This window comes from Zonotrichia albicollis, chromosome 8 (assembly GCF_047830755.1).
Source record: "Zonotrichia albicollis isolate bZonAlb1 chromosome 8, bZonAlb1.hap1, whole genome shotgun sequence".
NCBI classification, from domain to species: Eukaryota; Metazoa; Chordata; class Aves; order Passeriformes; family Passerellidae; genus Zonotrichia; species Zonotrichia albicollis.
The window spans coordinates 8,897,360-8,923,024 of record NC_133826.1 but is presented as its reverse complement, the minus strand read 5'-3'; the positions used below and the strand labels follow the sequence as shown (position 1 = coordinate 8,923,024).

General features: G+C 43.3%; 2 protein-coding genes across 3 annotated transcripts; both read right to left on the bottom strand.

Moving 5' to 3' along the window:
* Nucleotides 1-596: 596 nt before the first annotated feature.
* ATPAF1 (ATP synthase mitochondrial F1 complex assembly factor 1) lies at nucleotides 597-10,472 on the bottom strand. Of its 2 annotated transcripts, none has more exons than XM_074545848.1 (9): nucleotides 8,923-9,210; nucleotides 7,854-7,962; nucleotides 7,266-7,316; nucleotides 6,519-6,581; nucleotides 5,846-5,896; nucleotides 4,024-4,071; nucleotides 3,033-3,128; nucleotides 2,336-2,443; nucleotides 597-1,367 (listed from the first exon to the last, which is right to left on the bottom strand). In XM_074545848.1, exons 1-9 carry the CDS (start codon nucleotides 9,147-9,149, stop codon nucleotides 1,173-1,175), a joined length of 948 nt encoding a protein of 315 aa, XP_074401949.1. In that variant the 5' UTR covers nucleotides 9,150-9,210; the 3' UTR covers nucleotides 597-1,172. The 2 variants fall into 2 exon arrangements, with proteins under 2 accessions (XP_074401949.1, XP_074401950.1); XM_074545849.1 differs by having other exon boundaries at nucleotides 1,297-1,417; nucleotides 8,923-10,472.
* A 179-nt stretch (nucleotides 10,473-10,651) lies between these two features.
* Nucleotides 10,652-25,589, bottom strand: EFCAB14 (EF-hand calcium binding domain 14). Its single transcript, XM_074545847.1, has 11 exons — nucleotides 25,177-25,589; nucleotides 24,137-24,285; nucleotides 21,116-21,261; nucleotides 19,400-19,498; nucleotides 17,685-17,795; nucleotides 17,048-17,128; nucleotides 15,988-16,179; nucleotides 15,226-15,306; nucleotides 14,278-14,392; nucleotides 13,320-13,451; nucleotides 10,652-12,500 (listed from the first exon to the last, which is right to left on the bottom strand). Exons 1-11 carry the CDS (start codon nucleotides 25,350-25,352, stop codon nucleotides 12,325-12,327), a joined length of 1,458 nt encoding a protein of 485 aa, XP_074401948.1. The 5' UTR covers nucleotides 25,353-25,589; the 3' UTR covers nucleotides 10,652-12,324.
* Between the last annotated feature and the right edge of the window lie 76 nt (nucleotides 25,590-25,665).

Here is a 25,665-nt window from a genome sequence, read left to right as displayed (position 1 = left end):
TGGCTGTCCTGTGCCCCCTGTGCAGTGGTGGCAGTGCTGGTAACCCCCACAGGCTGCACATCACACTGCTGCAGCCTCCTTGTGCATGGATGTGCTGCCTGCCTCTGCTGGGAATGACACAAGAGAAGCTCAAAGCATCAGTTTGGGCATTCTTTTGCTGGGGGCAAGTTTAAAACCCCCAACCTGCTTGCACTCTGTAAAGCCAGGCTCTTACCAACACTGCTGTGTTAAAGCAGCTCTGCATCTTCATACCAAGACATTATTTTCACTTGATAAACAAGAAGCTGGCTGGTGACTCTCTCTCACTGTCACTATGCCAGTCCATCTTTCTTTTATTATAGATAGTGCCTTTTCTGAAGTGGGAACAAGAGTTATTTTTTGTTCCTTCAAATGTCATTTATGAGTTGGCTGACTAGATGCCAGCCTGAGAAAAAATAATCCTGTAAAACAGGCAATGGTTCCTCTACACTATTAAAAATATACTAAAAAAATAAACCCATGTTCATACTGTGCAAAAACAACACCTTAAATACAGAAACATCACAACAGGATACAATTAATAAATCAATTAAGAAGCAGAAAATTCCCAGAACAAATCTAGTGACTCTGGTTTTTTAATCCTGAGAAAAGCTTAGACCACAATAGAATCTGTGTAACAAACTTCACAAAGAAACAAAGATGTGTCTGTCTTAGACCATTGCTCCTATTCTTTCTTCTTGATGGGCAAGCCTGTATGAATTCCACACAGATTAAAAAGCACTGAACCATGCAATTATAATGGTGGAGGGCTTTTAAAATGCATTTACTGAGAAGAAACATTGGTTGTCATCTCTTTCCTGATGTCAGTACAGTCGTTACACAGCTCCCCTTTTGTCACTTTATTTCAGATTTCCACAATCCAGCAGGCAGCAGGAAGTTACAAGACTTGGAAAATGGCTCCTTCTGATGAAGTTATACTGAAGTGCTGGGCTCCATTTTTTAGCAATTAGTTACTGTTGTTCAAATGGCCCAAGTCCTCATCTTGCATCAGTGTCAGACAGGTGTGACTGTCACTCTCCCAGGATGTCTGAGACCCCTTCTGTGGCCAAATCCAAGCTGTAAAACAGAAAACACTGGGCCACTCCCCCTGGGACCACCGGCTTGTGCTGGCTCCTTTCGCCCCAGGCCAGGCTCTATGACTTGTCAGAAGCCTGCCCAGGTCTCAGTTCTCTTCCAAGGCCACTTTGCTCAAGCTCTGCTATAACTGCCATGTATTTGAATTCACTGGATCTGTGGTTGAAGGTCTCCACCAATCCGTAGGTCTCGGAGCGATCCGTGGCATAGAACAGCTGCACCTGGTTGGCCAAGCACTGGGCATCCTGGACCACCTGGCAGGGAGAACAGAGCTGTGTCACAAGCACTGGGCATCAGGGACCACCTGGCAGGGAGAACAGAGCTGTGTCACAAGCACTGGGCATCCTGGCAGGGAGAACAGAGCTGTCACCATCAGGGTGAGGCTGTGCCACTGTCCCACTGGAAAAGAAATGCCACACTCCTGCTCGCCACGTGGCTCAACTCCAAGCCACCTTAGTTCAGCAAATCTCTTAACAAAGCACCTCCCTGTGGCTCCTGACCTACTTAAACACTCCAGCATCGTGTGTTTCAGCAACTGTCCTGTTGTGCATCTGCCTCAGAGGTCAAGTGTGGCTTTTGTGATCCCTGCCCACTCCAAGATGCACCACATCCTCATTTTTCCCTTCTTACAGCTGACCTACTTGCAAAGATTGTTTGCTCTGAGATCCAACAGGGAAAAAGAGAAGCATCACCAGTTACTCCACTCACTGTTTCAGAAGGGGGGGCAGGAGGTCAGTTAGAGGAGGGATATTTTAATCATTCTGTTCCACCACTACAGTGCCCAGTGCCACCAGTCCAGGCACTGGTACAGTTATGCCAATAATGGTGTGCCCACACACAGGCAAAGAGCACAGGTGTGCACACACTGAACACACAACTCTGGAGTCTCCTGCTTTGACAAGCAGGATTAAGCTTCAAACGCTGTTTTAATTTGTTTGCTGGTAGCAACAGCTTTCATTTAAAAAAACAGCAGCTTTGTTCTTTTACAGCTATCAACTGTAATACTCAAATTTAAAAAAAAGAATGCATGAACTGAAATTACCAAAGACTGATGATTCTCTTCTGGCTTTCCCTAGCCTTAAGTACATTAGGTTAAAGAAAGAGAGTGAGACCATTCTTTGGCAAAGGGTCTTTGAAAAGCTTCACTGTAATTTAATTTTAATTCAAAACTGTAGGAGTTGCAGCATAAAATGAAGGAAGCCAATGAGCAGACTTCTCTTACCAAGAACTTGGAGTCCATTTCTGCTGTCATTAGTACTATCCCTTTCTCCTTCTGCAGATCAGGATAATGGTACAAGACCAACTGGCTTGGAGCAGTTTCACCCTGGGTCTGAAGGAGAGAAAGAAACCTGTCAGTATCCCATAAAAACCTTCACTCCACTGCAGATCTGGGTGCTTGACTACAAAACTTTGGGCATTAACTGCCACAGAGGCAGTTCCCTCCCAGGGCTTAAGGGTCAGTTCCAATTAGAAATTCATTACTCTTGCTATTTACAGAAAAAAAAGGGATTTGCAGAGTTAGGTTGTTTTTTAACTTGACTAAAGACCATTTTGTGTTTAAAAGAACCCATAATTTTTAGGAAAGTATTTAATCTTACAGCATCTACTGCTATTTTAAGTAGCTTGCACAAACAATTCTAAAAAGCTTGCCTCTTGCTTGTTTTGGGTCTACTAAATTTCTACCTCATTATCCTCTACACTACAGAGACACTTAATACCCATAACCTTCCTAATTTACCTGTAACTAATGTACAATTAAAACATAATTAATAACACCTATTATCATGAGAATTCTTTTCAAGTTAAGCTAGACAACCTGTTGGCTAAACTACTCAGTAAATAACATATATTGTTATATGCCAATACTATCTATCTCTGGATCCTAAGTCAGTTTTCAACTTTTTGTCTCAAACACTCACCTGAACATTTATCAGGGAAGTGAAGTGTAATTCTGTTCCAGACCACTGCCCCACAAAGAACTCATAGCCTTCTTTTCTTGGCAAAGCATATAGAAACTGTAGAGAAATTATTAAAAAAAAAAAAAAACAAACCAATTTTCCCTTACACAGAATAAAATGATGCCTGTGTCACACCGGCCTCAAGCATTAATGCTTTAGTGAGAGAAGCACAACAGAAAAAAGAGTTTCTTTGTCCCACCACAAGTGACAAGACAGCAAGAATCAGACTTCAAAGCACACAATAAAGCAGAATTACCCTATCAGTATTAATTCATTGTAAGTGAATAAGTAACAAGTATCTTGACAAATACTTTTGTCAGAATTTTGAGACATAAAAAGAAAAGGAGAATGGAGAACATTCAGCCTCTGACTTTCTTGCTCTCACCTAGAAAACTAACAGCAGAAATGGTCAAATATAAGGTAAGGAGCAGAGCATTTAATCCTGTCATTTTATCAGCTGCTCCAGAACAGGCAGCAAGCATCTCCTCTCTAGACATTCACAGCCTATCCAGCTCCACAGGTACAGACCTGCTTGTTTTACCCCACCAAGGGAAGGACAACATGGGAGCAGAAAATCTTGCAGGACACCTGACTGAATGCACAGAAACGCACTTCAGGCTATAAATAACTTCCCAATCTCCAAGTAACTCAGGAAGCCAGATACATTTGGTCTTACTCTTGGCAAGACTAATGCATCAGCCAAGTAAAGTCTCCATTCCCTGGGAGATTCTGTGCTGCTGCTCTCTCGACCCTCCATCTCTTCTATCTAAATCACAATATTTCATACATATGAATAGGCACTGCTTTATCTGAGCACCAGGACAAGTGTTTGAACCTGGATTTTACTAACCAGGCTGATACAATGCGTATGAACACAGGAGGGTCAAAAGTTAATGGATCAGGCTCTGAAGAGAAGCATTACAGCTCTACAACCACACGCTGCTGTACGTACCGATGGACACTTCTGGGCTCTCTTCCACATCAAATCAAACTTGTCTGCCTTTGGGGAAGGAGAAAGAGAAGTTCAATTTCAGTAACACAAACATGGATGCAGAGCTGTTCACAATCACCTCATTAACCTTTAGAGGGCACAGCTTCCATCTGGAGAAGGTCCCACTGTGGGGACAGATGGCAATGAGTGCCTGAAAAGCTGCATTTAGTTCTTATTTACCTAAAAGTCATCAGCATCCTGCTTTAACAAGGCTGTCTCTAAGATGCAGAAGCAAAATCTTTGGATCCAGAGCTTCATGCCTTGGATGTGGGGGCCCCAAGCCTGAGGCTTACATCCTCTTTCAGTAATTGCTTCACTGCATCATGTAGTGTCAACAGCTGAGGGAGACAACACATGCCTGGCTCCAAATTGTGGATTTACATCATTGTCATCTGTTCTTAGTATAAAAATGCAGCCCATCTATACACTCAATAACATACTTATTGCTTAGGTTTAAATTAAAACCTCAACTCTATTTCAGCCCTGATGAAATCTGGCAATTTCATTGTGTTCTCTGTGTTTCCCCAAATCTTTTGCCTAATTTTTTTTTTTGCTTCCCAGCACTGTATTCATATCTACTCTTAGGTGTTCAGGAAAGAAAACATATGCCATTCATCAAGAAGAAATTCCTTCATGTGTACTTTAGAGCATGGGAGAATTATGTAAGGCCTTTCTTTCAGCCAACAAAAAGCTCCTGGCAAAAGACAAAGGGCTTTTTTTTCTCCTCGATGACACCATGAACTGCTTCCTAACGTGCCTGGGATCTGGTTTGCACTGAAGTCTTAAAAAGCTTCCAACGCTCCTCCTAAAACAGTGCACCAAAGCACAGTGCCAGCCCCACTAATGAAAGATCTACATTTCAACTGGAGTCCCTGGCTTTGGCCCTCTGCTACAGTAAAAGTGCAAATCAAACTATTTTCACAATATCCACATGTTGGGAAAACCAAAACATGAGGCTGCTTGACTTCAAACCCCACACTTCCACTTTCAGAGCATTCAGCACATCACACATCTAGAACACTCCCTGCCACTGAGTTCAGCTGCAACTCAAAGGGCCAACACAATCACAAATCAGACCCCAGATCTAAATGAGGTTTCAAGAACTCAAGGAACACACAGATGTGAAAAGACAGATTTAAGAGATCACAATCACAGAACGACCCTGAAGAAAAAAATAAAGATAAATCCTCGAAGTGAAAAAAGTCTCCTTCTGCCTAATGCAAACTAAGAACAATTAGCATCTGGAAAAGTTACCAGGAGTAAGAAGTATGATCTTATCTCAGGAAACACCCTGCAATCTCAGGAAAGACAGTGCTGCCAATAATTGTAAATGTATGAAATAAGTCCTAAGTGATCAGCCACATGTAAGTTACCAGCCAAGTGTTCTTGGACTGCCACATTAACCTTGAGGCAGCTGCCTGTGCTGGGGAAGAGGGCAAAGGAAAAGGCAACTCTGAGAAAAAGAACTCTAAAAATTTCAAATGCTACTTAATAAACACTAGGGCCTTGCAAAAAGTGTTGGAGGCTTGTATTAAAATAAGCCTGGAAATTCCAGCCAGGTGTGCAGAAAAAGGTCCTTGATTTATTGAGACTCTGAGTGAGAAAAAAAGGGGTATGCATTTCTGAAAACAAAAGCCTTTGTTTGGGGCAATAAAATCACTCAGCAAGCAAGTTTGTTCTTGAAACCTCACTTTCTTTTACTGACTGCTTTTAAAATGTCAGTTGGAAAGGAAAGCTTTGCATGCTGGCTTTTCAAGTGCAGAACTACAGCCGAACTACTTACAGGGATAACAGCATAAACCGTGTCTTTTGCAGAAAAATACTGATTCCAAATCTGTAGGAAACAAAGATGAGATACAGTTAAAGTCCAGCATTTAGCAGTAATGTTAAATGCTTTAAAACATCAGCTGACCTTTGTAAGCACTTTGGGAAGTAATTTTTCAATCAAGCCTGACTTTCCTGCTAATGCAAGGTACTTCTGCAAAGGTTCCAGATGTACCAAAGGACAGATGCCAACCAGGTAACAGAGTAAAGAGTGGGCTCAGAGGTGGCTCAGTATTCATTAACCACCATTAGTGCTTCTCACATCTTTCCCAGAAATCACACTAGTGATTTTTGGTTGGTGGACTTTTTTGGTAGTGTTTTTCTAAAGAAAGAATATACAAAACATTTTCAACAGAAGACAAGTCTTTGCATGATGCTCCTCTGCGTTAACAGTCTTTTTCTTCACCACAGCAGGATGGCAATACCCAAGTGTACCTGTACCCCCTAGGAGGACTTAGCTAGATGGAGAAAACTTTATCTTCTCCTATGGATACCCATGTGAATATGCTTTTTGTAAATATACATTCACAGCTGTGTTTTACTTTTCAGTCTAAGTAAAATTTCCATCCTTAGACATAGGTTACTATTAAGCACAGACATGAAGCAAAGTTTATTCCATTTAAATCCATCACCTGTGTTATCTCCTCTGCTGATTTTTCTTTCACCATCTCAACATTAAGAATTGAATCAAGTGTCTGCAAGAGAAAGCATAAAGAATCTGGCATGATGGCAGTTCTCTGACCTTCTAAGTATCAAGAATGAATGGATGCAATTACAGAGAACAAAATCAACCTAGGGGAACTTAATTCAATTTACAGTGTTACTTAGTCCCTCTAATTGCCAAATAAAATACAGCAGCAGCACACTGAGAAGTGGATTCACACACTGAGGCAGAATAGATTCTTTCAGGAGACAGCACATGCTTTGCTCCAGTTGTGCAAGCTGCAAGAGGAGCAGCTTTTGCCTTCAGCCATCTCAAAGATGTGCTCTTCGGCAGATTTACACTCAAGAGTCACCGAAATACAGGAATGTGAAATAGAATTCTCTTGTCCCTGGGCTGGCTGATCACTGCAAATGTATTTCCATGCTGTAAAAGGAGCTTAACCCTTTCCATTTCATGTTCAGAATAGATTCCCCAATTGTAAAGAATTTCCAGAAAAAGGAGCACAGAAAAAGGACAGAGCAATAAAAACCCAGAGTGCCAGGAGTTTTAAGGTTGAATGGGATCCCAACAGTAAACCAAGATCTTACACCCAAATGCAGCATAAGGAACACCAGGTTTATATCAAAGTGCTCTTGACTGAAACTGGCTATGGCAATACAAGTTAATCCACACCCTTTCCTTGCCACCCTCCTAACACTTGGGTCATTTCTCTTACCTTATCCTTTGTGAATCCTCCCTTTGATGTCTTGCTGGCCAAGCCTTCTGCCTGCAAGAAAACATTCCTCTTTAGTTTTACAGCTAATACCTTTGATTTGCCTTCCCTGCCACACACAACCTTCCTGCTGACAAAAACTCCTCAGTGGGAGCTCAAGATACTTGAAGATCACTGCAGTGTATTTTTAATAAAACAAGTGATTGATTAGGTGAAGTAAATAAGATTAGTAACCTAATGTGAATTATGAATTTCAAGGCCACAAGGGATTCGTCAAAAGGAAACTATTGTGCATTTTGGATCCAATATTATTGAACTGTTTTCTTGCTTTCACTAAGAAATGATAAATGCAGGATTGTGTCATTCTTCAGGCCAAACTAATCTGGAACTAATTAAACAAGGTTTCAAGCAGGGAATTTACAGTCTAAAAAATAATACAGAGGAGTACAGAACAATGCTTTTAGCCATCACACAGTGAAATTTCAGAGCTCCTTCTGATAGGGATGCTTCCAGTTTGTAGCATTACTCTGATCCCATAAAAATAGCATTAGAGCTTCAGTGTATGTGATTTACAAAGAAAATAGTCCTTGCCTTTTCCTCCATGCATCTGATAAACTCTCCTTGTTTGGAATGTCCCACGGGCTGCTTTTTCACTTCACTTCTTTTTTCCATGCGGGATTCAAACACATCTGGATTGGACCTGAATTGGAACAGGGACTGTTAACAGTACAACAGAGCAATGGCACAGCTCAAGTTGGAAGGGACCCACAAGGATCATCCTAGTCCTCCTCCCTCCTCCTTGTCCAACTGGACATAAATTCATATAACTAAAACATTCCAGTTTGCTTTTAAATAACCTTAAGTTTTTAATTATGATGATAAACAGGAAAAATCAATGCAGAGTTAAGAAACTGTGAAAGCTGTTGCACAACATCTCCTATGACCCAAGGCTTTGGATTTGTTTTTGGCACTGCATTCCAACAAGACCCAGATGGATGGGGCTCTGAGCAACCTGTCCCAGTGGAAGTTGTCCCTGCCCATGGCAGGAGGGTTGGAAGTGGCTGATCTCTAAGGTGCTCTCCAACCCAAGCCATTCCATGGTTCTGTATGTGAGTCTGTGAATTCTTTTGGTTCACTGATTTATATTGCTAAGGAAGGTAATCCATCTTTATCAGGATAATTCAAACCCATGATTCTTCTATGGGCTGTTCTCATTGTTACCCTGCCAGCAGATCAAGTTACACCTAAAATAAGACTCAGCTTCTGCCTACTCATTTTCTGTTCAAATCCTCCTTTATAATAAGATGGAAGCCTGTAAGTTGGAATACTCTTTGACTGCTCCAAAGGTTTCCAAAATTGGAGTATTCTTTGCCTGTCCCAAAGGTTTACAAAGGTGGAGAGCATTGCTGAGTGATTAATCTTCACAGAACTATCTCTTATCAATATGACCACACTGGGAGACGATCCTCACTGACCTGCTGTCAACTACATGTCAATTTCAAGGCAATTGGCCTAAACTAATCGAGTTTCTCAAGAGGGCGAAAAGCTAAAGCAGGACATCTCTCCTTCAGGAAAGCGCTCCCCAGGCCCGCCCGTTCCGCAAAACCCCGCCCACCCCCCCGGCCCCGCCTCTCCTCCTCCTCCCTCCCTCAGGGCCCACCTCCGCAGCTCCTGGATCTTGTGCCGGTACTTCCCGTAGAAGGGGTTCTCCTCCAGCGCCTCCTGTCCCGATCCCGCTGCTGTTCCCGATCCTGCCGCCGTTCCTGATCCCGCAGCCGGCCCCAGCACGCCCCGTGCCGGCGGTGCCAGCAGCCCGAGCGGCCGGAGCGCGGCGCGGCTCCGCAGGGCCACCCCCAGGCCCCAGCCCTGGCACAGCGGGACCGCCATGGCTCCGCTCCCCTCACCCGCCCAGCGCTCCGCCCACCTCCTCTCAGCCCGCCCCGCGCTCCGCTCCGCTCATCCGCCCTCCGCTCCCCTATCCTCAGCCCGCTCCGCCTTCCTGCAGCCCGCTCCGCCTTCCGCTTTCCCTCAGCCCGGCCCGCGCTCCGCTCTCCCCTCAGCCGGGCCTGCCCTCCGCTCCGCTCTCCCCCAGCCCGGCTCGCGCTCCGCTCTCCCCTCAGCCGGGCCTGCCCTCCGCTCCGCTCTCCCCCAGCCCGGCCCGCGCTCCGCTCTCCCCTCAGCCGGGCCTGCCCTCCGTTCCGCTCTCCCCCAGCCCGGCCCGCGCTCCGCTTTCCCCTCAGCCCGGCCTGCCCTCCGCTTCACTCTCCCCCAGCCCGGCCGGCGCTCCGCTCTGCCCTCAGCCGGGCCTGCCCTCCGCTCCGCTCTCCCCTCAGCCCAGCCCGCGCTCCGCTTTCCCCTCAGCCCGGCCTGCCTTCTACTCCGCTCTCCCTTCTGCGCGGCCCGCGCTCCGCTCCGCTCCGCTCAGCTCGGCCCGCGCTCCGCCCCACCTCCCCCGCCAGGAACGGGCCGCAGCCGCACGCTGGGAAGGAGCTTTTATTGAGAGCAAAGCCGCGTTACATGCTGGAGCGCCGCGGAGCCAACAAGCGCGGTGGGCACGGCCCCGCTCCCGGCGCAGGTGAAGGGACACAGTGGTCACCCAAATCCACAGGTACAGCCCGAAAGCGAACCCAGGAATCACGGCACAGCAGCAAGTCTCGGCAGGGCAGAGCTCTTTTTCTGTTACAGTTTGCTCTCACAAGTTCATTGGTTTTGATTTCACTCAGATATCGCATTTTTCTCAAGGACTCGCTGCCCAGAGCATCCAGCCGCCCCTCGGTACCACATCAGCAGCTGCACGAGTTAGGGCAGGGAGGGGATCCGACCAGTGTATTTACTACACTCACGACTTTTCATCTGCACTGTGAATAAACACGGGAGAGAGCCCTGCCCACACCTGGCACCAGGGCTTTGGGAAGCGTGCAGCATGGAGAGCAGCGGCATAGCAGAAACCTCACTGGGATGGAACCGGTGTCCCCAGGCTGCAGCACAGAACAGACCACTGTACTTAGGAATGCTCGGATTTTGTCTAAGTGACAGCACAAGCCCATCCTAAAAGTGACCCCAGCAATCAGCCATTGACTGTGCCCTCCACATGCAAGTTAAGAAGCAGCCCTGGGCAGCTGTGTCCCAGCAGTGTGACCAGCTGAGCTCCCTGGGCACAGGCAGTGCAACAGCACACAGCAGGTTTAGCTGGCATTTTCACTACTGCTTGCTGAAAAGCCTTCTAAAAATAAAGCAGACTGCAACAAAACAAAACACTAAAAGATTTTCACAAGGCAGTACTATAATCTTTTAAATTTTAAGATAAAGTTAAATTTCATACAAATAAACTTCCAAAAATATTTTGCAAACTCTGGCATATGGCTATGATACATTATGTACAAATAAAATATCAGAATGGTTACATTTTATTGCTTTTTTTTTCTTTATTTGGTTAAGGATTTATACAGTAATGTATAAAAGGGTATGGGAAGTGGCAAGAAGCAAGTGTTGGCTCTCTGAAGCCAAGGTTGTTTGGTTTGGTTTTGTTTTTAAATACGGTGTTTTCAAATGTCACATCAAAAGCATTTTGGTACTGGGTGGCATCTGCATTACCCAAACAGGATAGAAGAGCAACAGTGAAAGAAGCCTAGGAAATGGGTAACAGGGCTCCAATTTGTACATTCCTTTGCTGATTCATACTTCCAAAATACAATTATTGATAAAACATCCAGTCTAAAGTAATATAAAAGTCAACATTTATGAACTGACTTCCTCATAAGCTGATGTTTCAGCGAGGTGGGAAATTTCAACTCACTAATCATGCAAAAAACTCTTAACAAGATCAGCGATATTTGTGAGCACAATTACCCAACTTGGCCCTCATCTACCCTGCAAGAGAATCCCCTCTGCAAAAGTAATTTTTCAATGTTCCAGAAGGTGATAAATACACTCTGTGTTTAGATCCACTACTATGATCTAAGTTCCTTTAGAGTAAGGAAACCTCACTTACAAACCATGTGTCAGTACAGAATGATGATGGGATTGCACATGCCTACACAGCTTTTTACATCCTTCTGCTGGCAAGGAGACAAAAAATAAAGGTACCAAGAAGGGATCACGGTCACAATAGCCAGGAAAGAGCTCCCAAGTGTTCTCTGGGCCTTCCCACCTGCTCACACTCCTGGAGTGTACCAGAGCACCACTGAGATATGAACTGCTCAGGTGCTGCTCAGCAGGCTGCACTGGAGGCTTTTACCTCTTAAGCATCTATTAAAGCTATTAAATATGTTCATTTAAAAAAAATAAATAGACAGGCTCATCTCACAAAATATAATCTGAATGCAACACAGCAAAGCCTAAACAACGCTGAAGTGAAAACTCAAGCACTCAGCAAGTTAATTGCTCCTGTAGGCTCATGATATAAAAACACTTTCAACTCTTCCCTTTAAAAATACATCCTGCTATAGATGGGCAGGACTTACCCCTCCTGCTTTCCTCTGAGGCCAAATTTATTCATGGATATAGTTAGTAAAAATCAGAAATTTAGCTGAATCTCTTAAACCTCCATTCCAGGCTCAGTCTCTCATTATAAACAGATTACTACCAACACAGCCCCTGACACAACTTGTCCTTAAATATGCATAATTTACTCTATCTCAAATATTTACAAGCAGAAGCAGCCCATCTTCACAAGACAGATTTCCCTTCTGCTCTACATAAAGTGCAGCTCTCTAATTTAAGGCAAATTTCAGTGAAATATAAAACCATAGTTTTATTTTAGTATGTACACATTTTAAATTATAAGCAATAACTCCCTTGAAAAGGAAATAACGAGAGGAAAATGTTTCCAAGTTTGGGAATTTTCTTGATTTTAACAAAGTCCCAATATTATGTCCTATTGACATATAAATTTGTAAATTTCTTTTCAATAAATGCAACTGAAAAAGAGGTGGCAATGTGTACAGTAATTTAGCTCCAAAGATCAGTCAAACACTGGGAAAGTGCAGCCATTGATTTTCATGTCTGTAGCTTCCTTTAGCTACAGTAACATCCACCAATATCACATTCCTAAACATACACCCTATAGACCTAATGCTGATCTCAGTTCTTTTAGTGTGTATTTCTCATCTCCATCTGTGTCAAACTCCTTAAAGCTCTCTGATTCTTGGGCTGTGGAGCCAAACAGCTTTTGAAGGTCTTTGTAAGAGAGTTTTCCATCAGCATCTGCAGGTGCTTTTTCAAACAGTTTCTGAAGATCTGCAAAGAGAACAAGGACTAAGAAACAGCTCCTCTAAACCCACAGGAATATCCTATAAGCTGCCTTCCCAGTTTTACAGCACTGTCTCTTAGCACCCAGTGATTACAAACAGCATCTCTGAGTGAGGAGCTTGCCTCCTGCGTTGTCACAAGCTGCTGGTAACAGTTTAGCAGAATAAAGCATGAACATTTCTCGATTAAATTACACTAAATCTGAAGAAAGTAATCCCCATTTTGGGCTACAACTAACAGCCCATTTTACAACCACTAACTGCATACAGATGCAGTTATCCCCCACAAAAGCAAGCTCTGAATGACTGTTGCTATACCAACAGGATAGATGATATAAAGGGAAAAGTGTCTATTCACTTCCTGATGCAAAGAGTTGCCCTTTCAGGAGCTGAAGAGACTGAACAGCAAGATCCAGAAACTATTCATCTGACCAGGCAGTGTTCTCTTGGAAAAAAAATACAGACCAGAAAAAAGCCCCAGAACATACATACTCATAGCTACTTCTGTTTCCTTCAGCATGTTAATTCTGCCCTTGACTTTCCTCCCAGTCTCTGGAGCACTCAGTGTAATACTTTGGTACTCAAAACAATTATAATTCACTAATAATGCACACTCCTGCTTAAAAATCACTTTCTTTTCTTTTACATGCTTTTCTTTCAGTTTTTTTCTTAATTGCTTAAAAAAAAAACAACATTATCCTCAAGCTTTTAAAATTGACCTCACACCTCCCAGAATGTTTATACTTATCCTCTCCTAAACATCTACATGAAATACTCAGAAGAAAAGGTCAGCCCAAAATGGACATACCTTCGATGCTGGAAATTCCTGGCAAGGACAGATGGCTCAGCTGCCCATTTCTCTCTGTGTTGTCACCAGCTGACCTTGAAGCCACCCTTGAAAGGTCTGTGGGCTTTGCTGTAGTAGTCTGACTACCTTCAACTGTTACAAAAAAATTTCTATTAGTCTTACTAATTCCACAGAATTACAGCTACCTAAACCAAATAAAAATCCAACAAAAGTGATTTTTTTAAATCACAGCAGCTCCATGGGATAAGAATATTTTAGAATGTAGCAATATTGTAGCTGCAATATTTCAGAATGTAGCAGTGTTGTCCTTTTTTGCTTTAATTGAAAGAACAATCACACAGCTTTAATCTTTCATTCTGTACTAGGAGGTGTTTATTTACTTACTATTTATAAACTCCCATAAAAAGAATGACTTGGGAGTGTTTTCTGCTCCCCACTCTGAGGGTGCTGCAGAAGCTTCATTAAGCAAATTGCATCTGGGTTGCTTTCACCTTATCAATACCAACATTCCCCAACAACAAGGTGTAGGTTTCCAAGCACCTGCTTGGAAAGAACAAGCAGCACAGTTCTATTGTAATGAAGTATTAAAAAATCTGATGTTCAGCCAAGTGCAGAACTGAAGTCAGCAGAGGCAGACACCTCTCCTCTCTGTCACACTTACATTTTGAAAAAGCAAAACCAGATGTTACTGGGTATAAAGTTTTAGTTAATCACTGCCTGCCCTCAAATACCAGCTATTGATCCACGTGAATCCTGCCATACACCTTTTAATTCACCTTCAAACTTTTGGAGTCATACACAGTTTTCTGTTTTAGCAACATCAGTTTCCTACCACTTTAACTAAAAAGCCTTCATCAAAATATTAAGGAACAGTCTAATTATCCACCTTAATTAGTAATTCTTTGAATTACACAGGGAAGCTCCAGGTTTATGGATTACTGTTACAAGGTATTCTTACCATTCTTTGATGCCTCAATGGGTCTGTCATTTTCTGACTTGCTTGTGAGAGCACTGATCAGCTGAAGAGTCTCTTTTAGTTTTGATACCTGAGGATCTCTAGTAGTTCCTGCTTCCTGCATATGTGCCAAAAAAAAAAAATCTTTAAATGCACCTCTACAGTAAATGCAGAAGACCAGAAAAGGTAGTAATTTAAAATATGTCAGCACTTCTGACTGGCTTTGAGGTATCCAGGCTGATCAAGTTTAAAATTATAAACAAGATTTTAAAACAATAAATAAATAATCTATAGGAAGATACAATTAATACATTCACATGGTCTGTAGGAAAACAGCAGAATCAGTACCTCAACCTGAAAAACAGTCAATTATTTTGCATACACTCATTTCAAAAGCATCTGATGTTTACTTTCTGTATTTCCTACAGGAAAGAGCAAGAGACTGGAAAGGTGTAATATAAAACAGTCAAGCATACTTGGGAGTGAGCACTTACACATTAACTAAACTGCATCATTGTTTCAAAGGTTTGTCTGCACTAGTGAATGCCTTTGTGCAGGAGCCACTGCATCTCTGCTAAAATAAAACAACCATATTTTTTAATCTGCAGCTCCCTTACTCTATTAATTGGAATATTCCCAAGGACAGGTTGAGTTCACATCAGTACAAGCCCAGAAATGACAGTGCAGCCTGCTCACTCACCCATCTTCTTTCCAGCAGAAGAAACTAAACTCAGCAGCATCACCTCCTAGGCCAAGCCCACAGTTTGGCCATTCAGTTGTACTCACTCCCAGCCAGTGATGGAACATAACTGAGAGGGGCTCTCAGCAAGTCCTTGACTCCATTAGTGCCTCTTTGCAGACCTTTGCTCAATTAAGGTCCATTTAAAACATCTTTAGAAAGACAATTACATGCTCTACTAATCCAGTGTAATTTGTATTTCTTTACTTTACCTTCAGTTCTTTTTTTGACTGAGTTTCACTATCTAGTTGATCTTCATTTTCCACATTTAGAGAGGTAGTTGCATTATTCCCCTAGAGAAAAAACAGAGGAGAGTTTACTCATGTGCTTTTTATTTTCTACAACAGAGTTTCTTTCAAATTTGGCAAACATTAAGCAGAGATAAGCCAGGGCAGATAGATTATAGAATAAACATGAAGTCATAAAAATGGGTTATATAATTTACCACAGCAACGTCAGCATGTGCCTTTATTGTTAAACATACAGAACATGCTCTCACAGACTGACCCCAGTGTGGCCAACAGAAAACATTGGAAGAATTTATGAAGGAGAATTTATGAACTTATTTATAAGGTTTTTTTATTACTGGTTTTTTTTAGAATTTAACCACTGTTGAACAAATGCAGAGTCTCACTTAGCCCCTCAGTGGGTCTTAACATATCTATGCCAGAGTGATTCCTGAAACATAGCTCAGTTTGTGAATCCTGCCTCATAAAACAACCATCCAATTCTTAAATGTCACAGTATTTTGGACACTTTCCTGTAGATACTGCAGGAAAGAAAGTAAATACTGCTTCTGAGACACTCTTAATGCTGGCTATCTGTTCAGGAACAAACTCCAGCCTTTTTTAAATGAACTCCTAAGTATCTCAAGTTTCACTCTGACATTTTCTTGAGTTAGCTCTGAAGAGCTGTATCTGCAGTGTAAGGGAAGTAGCAGCCTGAGGAGACAACCTGAGCCACCAAACCCTTACCACGATGGTGGATGAATTCTCTCTTTTGTCCGGGTTTTTCACAACCAGGGGAGAGTTTTCCAACAGCGTAACTTTCCGGCTGAGGTTGCCAATGGCTGAATCCACATTTAGAAGCTTGATGTCATTCAACTTTTGGTACACCACTACAGTATTATTTAGCTGTTCCAAAGCTGCATGCAGTGCCTGGCTTTCCTGAAATATAAACAGAGCTTGTGTCAGTTTACCCAACCTCTGCAGCAACTCCTGCTATTAACAACACGACTGACCCAGTTTAACTGGGCAGGCTTCAGGCTGGCTCTCCTCTGACACCACTGAAAACATCCAACTGGAAGCTTCCAGAAAGTTATTCTAACTTTATAAAAGTTTGAAACTGAGATTCTTCCCCAGGGCTAACCTCTTTGTTGCTAATATAATCACTTCAGCTGTGCAGTGAACACAGAAAGCCTATTCATCGCATTTTCCAGGTCAAGCTTTGTAAGCACAACAATGATTTTTCCCAAGAAAGCATGTACTCGGCATATTTATATACAGGATTTATTTTTGAGGAAGATATTGACTGTATTAAATGTAAGTAAATGCAGTCATTCTCTTCCAACCTATTCAGCTGAACACCTACACATTAACCTTTTAATTTTTTTTTGGTTGCTGAATTACTGTTTTCCACACCTCATTACAGTGTGACTCAGTACATGCCACTCCCAAGTTTGCTCAGATTAGCAAATACCTGCCATAAAATCCACTCCACTAAAAGCCTTTAACTTATTTTCATTTACTTTAGCAAAGCACACCTATAATTAGTCAGATATTGGTTTCACTCTTTTTACTACTAACCCAGTCAGAACACAAAATACCCCTCTCTCAGACCAGGGCACTTTCCTGTTTGCACATACACAGGAACAAATTAGAGCAAAATTATCTTATTATTAGCTTTAAAGCATGCTATCTGCATTATCTTGATAAAAACCACACTTTTTGCACACTACAGTACTGCAAAACACGTGGGTAAGTCACACATCCATGACACTTGTACCAAAATTCCTTATACAAGGGAGAAAAATACCTTTTTACAGTATTCTGTCTGATTTCCCTCAGTCCTTGGCACAACAGTGGAGGGAAGTGAAGGCAGCTGTTTTAATTCCTTCTAAGGAAAGAAGAAGAAAATTGTGTTACAAAATCCCTGTGAATAAGTGTTTAATAACTGGCAGACTGTAGCTAAGGATGTTTTGTTACAAGTACAGTCACTCAGTCTGCTGTGCATGCAGTATCTTAACTAGGCTAATAGTTAAACACTTAAGGTCCAAATTTATTTTCATTAAACCCCCTAATTAACTCTTCCCCATTTAATGAAGTATTATGATACACATTTCACTGCTACCATACATGCTGCCATATCTGCAATGTTTTCAGAGCACCCACTGACTGAATCAAGCTTAATTATGTGTCTAATTCAGATTTTATCTGAGAGAATTCTTGTACTGCAGTTTAGCTGAAAAACTGTAATTATTGGTTCAATAATACCAAGTGAGAGGTCAGGATAAACATAGTGAGTAGTTTCTGCTGAAGACAGTCAGTCATTTCATCCTAATAGAGATACTTAATCCAACCAACAAACTATATCAATATTCTGACATCCCCAAAATTCAAGCATTTCTTTTAACTTGCTTCATATTAGTGTGAAAGCAGTGTATTTTTCTTACCACGTCATTCTGGAGTATTTCTATGGATTTCTTGTATTCCTCAATAGCTGTCTGTATATTTTCAACATCATGAGCCACACTAGTAAGGGTGCTACCTATGTTGGCTACAGTCTGCAATAGAAAAGATGATAGTAAGCTCAGCCTTCCCCAAACTGCACTGTCCCAAAGTACCAATCAGTTAAACACAACATTTTGTTAGTGAAACAAAATCAGGCACATAACTTTGAAGAATTTGGAAGTTTTTATGCACTCAAAACTGCAAACTACACCCAATGCAACCTGTGCCCTGGAGGACCTCAGGACACCTTGAGCACCAGGAACAAAAGCCACTGCCCAAGAGGAATTCCCTCAGTAATCCCTCAGGATTTTAACACCAGCAAGCATCTTTATTTCCGGGAATGGTACCTACAAGGAAAAAGGCTCAAGATAACCAAATCCCACATAAGAAAGGTAATCTTGTCATAGGATCACTTAGGCTGGCAATGACCTCTAAGACTGAGTCCAGCTGTTAACTCAGCAATGCCAAGCCTACTACTAATCCATGTCCCCAAGCTCCTATCCATGCCCTTTAAATATCCTCAGGGATGGCAACTGCAGTAGCTCCCTGGGCAGCCAGTGTTTGACAAACTATTCAGTGAAGAAATTTTTCCTGTAATCCAATCTACACCTCCACCAGCACAGCTTTAGGTTATTTCCTCTTGTCACTTGAGAGAACAGCCTGACCCCCCCACCTGGCTGCAACCTCCTTTCAGGGAGCTGTGGAGAGTGATAAGGTCCCCCCTGAGCCTCCTTTTCTCCAAGCTAAACACCCCCAGCTGCTCCTCCTCAGACCCTTGCCCAGCTCCTCTCTGGACACTCTCCAGCCCCTCAATGCCCTTCCTGAACTGAGGGGCCCAGACCTGGGCACAGGATTTCAGGTGTGGCCTCAGCAATGCCCAGTACAGGACAATCACTGCCCTGGTCTGCTGGCCACACTCCTCCTGACAGCAACATGCCTTCAGACTTGCTTCTGACCAGGACACAGTGAAAATCCAGCCTGCTTGTAGCAGCAAATAAGGAGCTTAGGAAACAGCTTTGTACTCCTCCCAGAAAAAGAAATCCTGGCAGCCCCATCAGCCACACCACACTCATTGCTTTGCATGTCACTCACTATCTTGTTAATTATACATTAATTTTGTAGGGATAGGAAATGAGATGTGGCAACCCATCAAGCCACAAAGACTGGACTAACATTAGGTGTTAGCCCAACATAAATGTTTATTGCTACATAAACAGAACTGCCATGGAATAACCAGGTACATTTCAAGAAGCCATTCTTTTAACCTAAATAAACAGGACAGTTCTTTGGTAAAGAATGCTCAGTAAGGCACACAGTCAGACATTGTATTAACAGAAAACATTTCATTTTCCAATTTAAAGTTTTTTATAAAACTTTTTCCAAGTGTCTCACATGATATTAAGATTAGCAACTTGAAAGAAAGTAATCAGAAAGATCAGCTCCAATGGGACAGCACAATACAAACAAATGCATCTCCAAAAGGGATAACAAAGCCTTTACATTTTTTAGCTAGGACCATACAATTTATGAAGTCAAATTTTAAAGACAAATATTCCTTGCAACTCAGGTAGCTCCTGCTGTCAGTGCTGTCCCCAAGAGCTCAGGGCAGCTTAACACACAGAACACATTTAGTGATAGGCACATTTACAGAACTTACCTTCTGAAGTTTCTCTACTGTGAGGGGAAGAGAAATCAGGTCAGCAGCAGATTTTATATTGTTTTTGAGATGATTTACTGTTGAGGTTAATAGTGATATCTAAAACCAAAAAGGAGTACTTAGAATTAGGCAACACAATCCTGATCCTGACCTCCCCCAATAATGATGGCTTAATGTGAAACATTAAAACATAAGGCAATACAAAATTATACATGTGCACACAAAACCCACTCCTCCCTCTAGGTTAGAAATCTTGCCTAGGCTACATTAAAAATATTCTGCCTCTTACAAAAGAGCAAGTTTTTATTTAACTATTTTTTAAAACCAAATGAAAGCTACAGAAAACCCTTCCTTTCAGTAAGGTAACCTCTGCCAATTTTACATTCATCCTCCTAGAGAGAGGCTGATGCCCAAGAAAGACTCAAAGAATTGTGCAAGAAGTCTTCATGTACAGGAAACCATCACCCACTTCTGTATTTAGCAATGAAACTTGTCTGGCAAAACCCAGCAAAGGCATGCAACCTCTCCAGCTGAGTGATGGCAAAGCTGCACCCATCATCCAAACCCTCTGCTACACAAGTGGAACAGACTAAAATTCACTTTCTTCTGGTTAAAAAACAAAGTTGTTTTTTAAAAGCTGAGGAAAAGATCCTAATTTTACATTAGGTCAATGCAAACCAGCTGGCATGCAGATTTTCTAGCTCACAGCTGTGAACACCAGCTGAGATTATTCCCAGCAGCACATCCCAACAATTCACAGATAAAAAAAAACAGCAAGAAAATGTTGATCCCCTGAAGATCTGGCTCAGAGTGTAACCAGACCCTGAAGTAACCTGAGGACCTGCAAGAACCACGTGCAAGTATCTTTAACAGCCAGGTGCAGATAAGAGCATTTTAAGTCTCATGAAGAGCCTGAATAACTGTGGCTAAAACAGTGAGATGCTAAAGAAAGCAAATCAAATTTTCAGATGTGCTCCAGTAAGCACTTAACCACCACAAGGGACTGAAGAAAAATCAATCTAAGCAGGAACTTCAGTACTCTAACAAATTAAACCAGAGCAGCTGGGTCAAGAAGAGCTCCCCACCATACACCTCTTGATACCATTCACTGTCAGCAGCTCAACTTTTACCCTGCAGGGCAGAAATTGCAGTAAAAGCCTTGCTGGATGCCTCATTTGAAGTGTGAGTTAATAGAGCAGCTGAGCAAAGAGCTCTCTGCTAAGTGGCTTAGCTCTAACCCCACCAACAGAGCCAAGATTTACACCAGCTCAGAGGCTGAGTGTGTGTTAGCAGTTTTTATAATCACAGAACACCGGGCCTTAGTTTGTAGCAACAGGAGCTTGCTCTGAGGCAGGTAACTCTTCCCCACACTTCCAAAACACTCTCAGAAATTTGAAATGTCAAATCTCTCATCATAAACATCACAATTATTTGGCAGGAAAATTAAGAATTGCACAGTTCTTGGGTTCTTTTAAATTCTGCCTGAACTCCCCCCACCAGTTATGCAATTTCTCCTCTTTTGATCAGTCTCCAGCCCAGCTGGATGCTCAAGCTGTTTTTTGCTTGTTTATAATGAGGTTTATACTCTACTTGAACTTTAAAAATAAAAGCTATGTATATGGCTACAGAAGTCCTTAGATAAAATTAATTTCCATTAAAAAGAACTGAATGGAATATTTTATTATTTTTCAAAACCAAGGTCTGATTCCCTCTCACCTGTTTATTGATCTCTGTGATATTGATCCAAATTTTACTCAGGCCCAGTTCTCCAGTCTCAATTTGTTCTAGCTGCTTTTGGTTCTGCACCAAATCTTCATTCAGTTTAGGAATTTCTTGGAATGATGTCTTTTGATTAGATTCCACTAAAAGAATGAAAATATAATTAAAAGCAAACCAAAACAAAGATCCAGGCAAACAACACTAAAAGGCATAAAATAAGTTACAAACAGCAACATCCACAACAGTGAAAGAAGGCAATAACAGTTTCTATATAGAGGTTTATTGCCAGTCTGGATTCAGTGTGTGCTCAGAATGACAGTTATTTTTTGTTTTAAGAGTACCAATATCTGCAGAGAGAACCCAGAGAGACTGTACTAAATTTAACACTTTGCATAGTCCTGTCATTCTGGCAAACCTCAGTAGGTCTTTATTTAGTGCAGTTATTTTGCATTACCTCCACAGGGGAACATGAAATAGTAATGGGCCTGTGAATAAAGAGTTGCCAACAGTCCCAGGGCAAAGGAGGCAGGTGAAATGAACCTCAGGGTCCTTTTCAAGCCTGCAGAGGGGCTGCTGACAACGAAGTGAATTCCAAGGAGATTAATGTAATTAGTTGCTCTGTGTGACATAAAGACAACTGAAAAAATAATGTACAAGCTTAGGCACTAATGCCTGTTGGTAAACAAATCAGTAAACAAGGTCCTTGGAAATTAAGTCAGTTATTACTGCAATTAATATTACAGGAAGGGGGAAACAAGCAGCTCAAAGCAACTCCAGTGAGCCTCAGAAATGCAGCTCTTCCAGACCTGCAGTGACTAAGCTGTTTAGCTGTGCTGTGAGGCAATCCTAAATCCCTAGGTCTGAGAAACAAACAAGCAAAGGTTTTGAGATGAAGATGACAGAGCTCTCCAAAAGCTGCACGTCCACCCTGTAAGGCAGCACTGGAAAGCTCCACAACAATCAGCCCTTGTTCAGAGCAGACTGCCAAGAGCAGTGGCACCTGTGTGATGTGTAGCTGGCAGATCCCAGAATAAACTTCCAAGTGTGACCCATCCAGTCAAAAGGAGAAGCCCAAACACACAAAACTGGAAAGCTGTGCATATTCAGAAACCCACCTCACTTCTCTTTAAGCAAATTCTAGAAATGCTTTCTAGGTGCAAAGAAATCTGCACTGGATCACCCAAGGTCCAAATGCTTCTGGGTAGGTAAGACCTTGAAAGGTGTATTTTAGCCAAAACAGACTGAGAACTAATTTGTGCATTTGACACAAGCAGCTCACACTAAGTCTCATGTATTTATAGGTTCTTGTAGACAAATTATTTTCCATTTTGTCACTGTGAACAGTGGGACTCCACTTGAAGAGTTTTTTGGAGCACTAGGAAGGTTAAATGCCCCGTGTTCTTAGCATCACTGCTGACAACTGAAGGGAAAACACTCCATGACTTCCTCCTGTTCCAAACACACTTGATGCAAAGACATCTTGTTTATAAAAAGCACTCATCCCATGCTTACTTTGTGCAAAGGATGGCAGAACATACCAAATACTGTCACAAACACCTGCTCTTATGGGGAAAAAAGTCTGGATGAAGATTCAGAGAAAGGTTCCTTTTCCAAACTTGCTGTATGACAGATGGAGGTCACCTGCCTTTGTTTCTCTGTTCACCCACACACTTCACCAAGGCAAAATGTTACCTTTGAGAACCAGGTTGTTCTTGCTGCCTGCTTTTTTTGTTGTTGTATTTAAATTCTGTGCCTCATTATGAGACTCCCATCCAGCTCCTAGGCATGGTATTATGATGGCAAGGAAATCTGACATGTTTATCACCAGGCAAAGCATTAAATGCACAGCTTTTCTATCAGAGCTATTAAGAGGAAAACAAGGCCATCTGTAATTGCCAGACAGGGAGAACAGCTGCTGTAACAAAGAGCTCTGTGTCCAACAGGAATGATGAAACTTAGCCACACCAAAGCCAACAAATGCTGTCCTGGTGCTAAACTTTTACCAGCAGCACACCCTTTAAGGGGAGCAGTTCATGAAGAGCAGCAGGTCCTGACCCAGAACACAGAAACAGCCACAAAGCAGCACCCGGAACTGAAGGAATCCTGCAGAATGGGTGGACAGCAAGCCTCTCACACCCAGCCAGCCTGTTCCACCTTGGCAGACAACTCCCACCTCACACTCTGAACAGGAACACCCAAAAACCAACACCAAAGAATTCCTACACACACTTCCTCAATGCCTCCTTTATCACAACCAAGACAACTCCTTTTTAATCTACACAGGATTTCAAACACTACTAACATAAGGCACCAAAACACATCTTGTGCCCAGAAGTGAAGTACAGAGAGCCAAGAGCACACCTTACATGCACATATCACCATTTGTTATACCTCAGCCTACAGAAGTTATTATCTTGAAAATCTTGGCATGGGAATCTTGACACGGACAGAGAAAACCTGAGCTTTACAAGCAAAACACTTTATCTTAACTCCACACTTCAAAGTACTAAACGTATTAGCTCCACACCACACGTAATCTGACGTAAAAGTTGAACAAGAACAGGTCAGTGCAAGCAAAACAAACATTCAGAGGATACAGAGAGAAAATATAGTACTGAAGCAACATTCAAATGGCAGGAATTCCATAGCAAGTATCAGAGGTTTTAAAAGAGCTCAAGACAAGACCAATTTTTTTTTTTTTTTTAGAATTCCCTAGACTGCTTTGACAGGTCTGATCAGAACTTGTCCTTTGGAAGAGAGCACTCTGAAGATCAAAGTCAGGAATTTTAGAAATGTATCCACAAGCAACTACAGGCCCACACAGTCCAGTGTCCCTGCTCCTCAAAAGAAACAGAGCAGGCAAGAATATCTAGCATTCACCTTAGATTCACTAAGGTTCTCTGTTCTTGGCTCAGAGCACTCCTCAATTCAGATGTTATTTGTCTACTCAGTATTTTCAGACTTTGACTGAGCAAGCAACCAAAGAAAATGTGAAATAGTAGCTACATTCATACTTACTAGTTCGAAACTTCTCCTTTATTGCATCCAAGTCCTCCTTGAGAGCCACCTGCATCCAGACTAAGCCAACACATGCGACCACACAAGCAGCAAGAATGACAAACGCACATAAAGGGTAACAGAACCTGCAGCACCGCAGGTAGTCTCCCCTGCAGAAAACAAAGTAACAGCTTGTCAATATACAGCGGTGCCTAGAAAAGTGTTATTTTAAATGCTACAAAGTAAGGGACAGCATTTTAACCGCACACATTTTGGCTGGCAAGGACTAACAAAGAGCATTTTCAGGAGTAAATAAAGCTATAAAGTCAGGTCAGGGCTGTTACTGTCTATTCAGTTTATCTTCAATAGGCACATCTAGCATATTTAAAAGCAGCTGTCAGGTTTCCTTTACTAAAATATCCTGCTCTGCCGACATAAACTTATGCCAGGTACATCTGCTTGATAGCTTGAAAAACACGCTCGGAGACAAGGAATTACCACAATGTTACTTCTAGAGCGTTCTAAATTGTGAAAGCCCAGGTTTCCCTGAGACATGCCTACCTTCAGGTATGCACAGAGGCCCATTATTAATGCTGTTACTTAACTGAAAAGCTTATTTACTGGCAAAAGCACAGCACGTCCCCGAGAAAAGCAGCACTGTGCCAGCCCGCAGGCTGAGCACACACACACACGGGAAACTGCGCCCAACATCTCCCCAAGTTCAGTCCACAAGGGCTTGTGCTGCGTGGAGCACAAAACAGAAAAAAAAAATAATAAAAAGCCAGAGGATGGTCCAGTGGGAGCTGTCCCTAGCCGTGGCTTGAAACTAGATGATCTTTAAGGGCCCTTCCAAGCCAAGCCACTCTGCGACCCGATAATACATCTGTCCCCAGACAGGCGACCTGCGGGGTCGGACACGCTCCGGGTGTCCTGGCAGTCCCCAGCCCCACGCGCCCCCTCACAGCCCCAGCCGCGAAGCCGACCGGCCGCAGGCAGCGCAGCCCCGCCGCGGAGCCGGGGCAGGACCCGTTCGAGCAGGGCCCCGCCGGCCCGGGACTCACTTTCCGCAGCGGCCCCGCGCCCCGGCGAACTCGTCGTCCTCGGAGCTGGACTCGGAGTCGGAGGCGGGCGGCTCGGTGCGCAGCAGCCGGTGGCCCGAGCCCTTCTTGGCGGGCTTCTTCCTGCGGCCGTCGGCGGCCAGGCCGATGAGGGCGTTCAGCTCCTTCCGCTTCTTCATCCTCTTGTGGGGCGGCGGCGCGGCCGGCGGCTGGCTCCCGCCCGCCTCCTCCTCCTTCTCCTCGGCCGCCGCCGCCGCCAGCGCGCCCCGGCTCGCCAGCCTGCGGCCCGGCGGCGGCTACAGGCGCTCCGCGGGGCCGCGGCTGTTGCTCCCCCGCCGGCCCCGCGGCGGCTCGCCCGGCCCCGCGGCCGCCGCCCGCCCCGCCCGCGCCATGGCCGCTCGGGCCGCGCCGCGCCCGCCTGCCAGCAAGCCGCGCTCCCACTGGCCGCCGCGGGACCGCCCCGCGCGGGCCGCCGGGCGCGGGCAGGACCGC

What these genes read in the sequence shown, in the direction of transcription:
- EFCAB14 (XM_074545847.1), bottom strand. Translation starts at nt 25,352, where the DNA reads ATGAAGAAGCGGAAGGAGCTGAACGCCCTCATCGGCCTGGCCGCCGAC. An exon ending in GCGCGGGGCCGCTGCGGAAA is followed by an intron (nt 24,286 to 25,176) that starts GTGAGTCCCGGG and finishes TGTTTTCTGCAG; the next exon opens with GGGAGACTACCTGCGGTGCT. An exon ending in AAATACTCCAGAATGACGTG is followed by an intron (nt 17,129 to 17,684) that starts GTAAGAAAAATA and finishes TTCTTTCCTTAG; the next exon opens with AAGGAATTAAAACAGCTGCC.
- ATPAF1 (XM_074545848.1), bottom strand. Translation starts at nt 9,149, where the DNA reads ATGGCGGTCCCGCTGTGCCAGGGCTGGGGCCTGGGGGTGGCCCTGCGG. An exon ending in AAGATCCAGGAGCTGCGGAG is followed by an intron (nt 7,963 to 8,922) that starts GTGGGCCCTGAG and finishes GTTCCAATTCAG; the next exon opens with GTCCAATCCAGATGTGTTTG. An exon ending in GAGGATTCACAAAGGATAAG is followed by an intron (nt 6,582 to 7,265) that starts GTAAGAGAAATG and finishes TTTCTCTTGCAG; the next exon opens with ACACTTGATTCAATTCTTAA.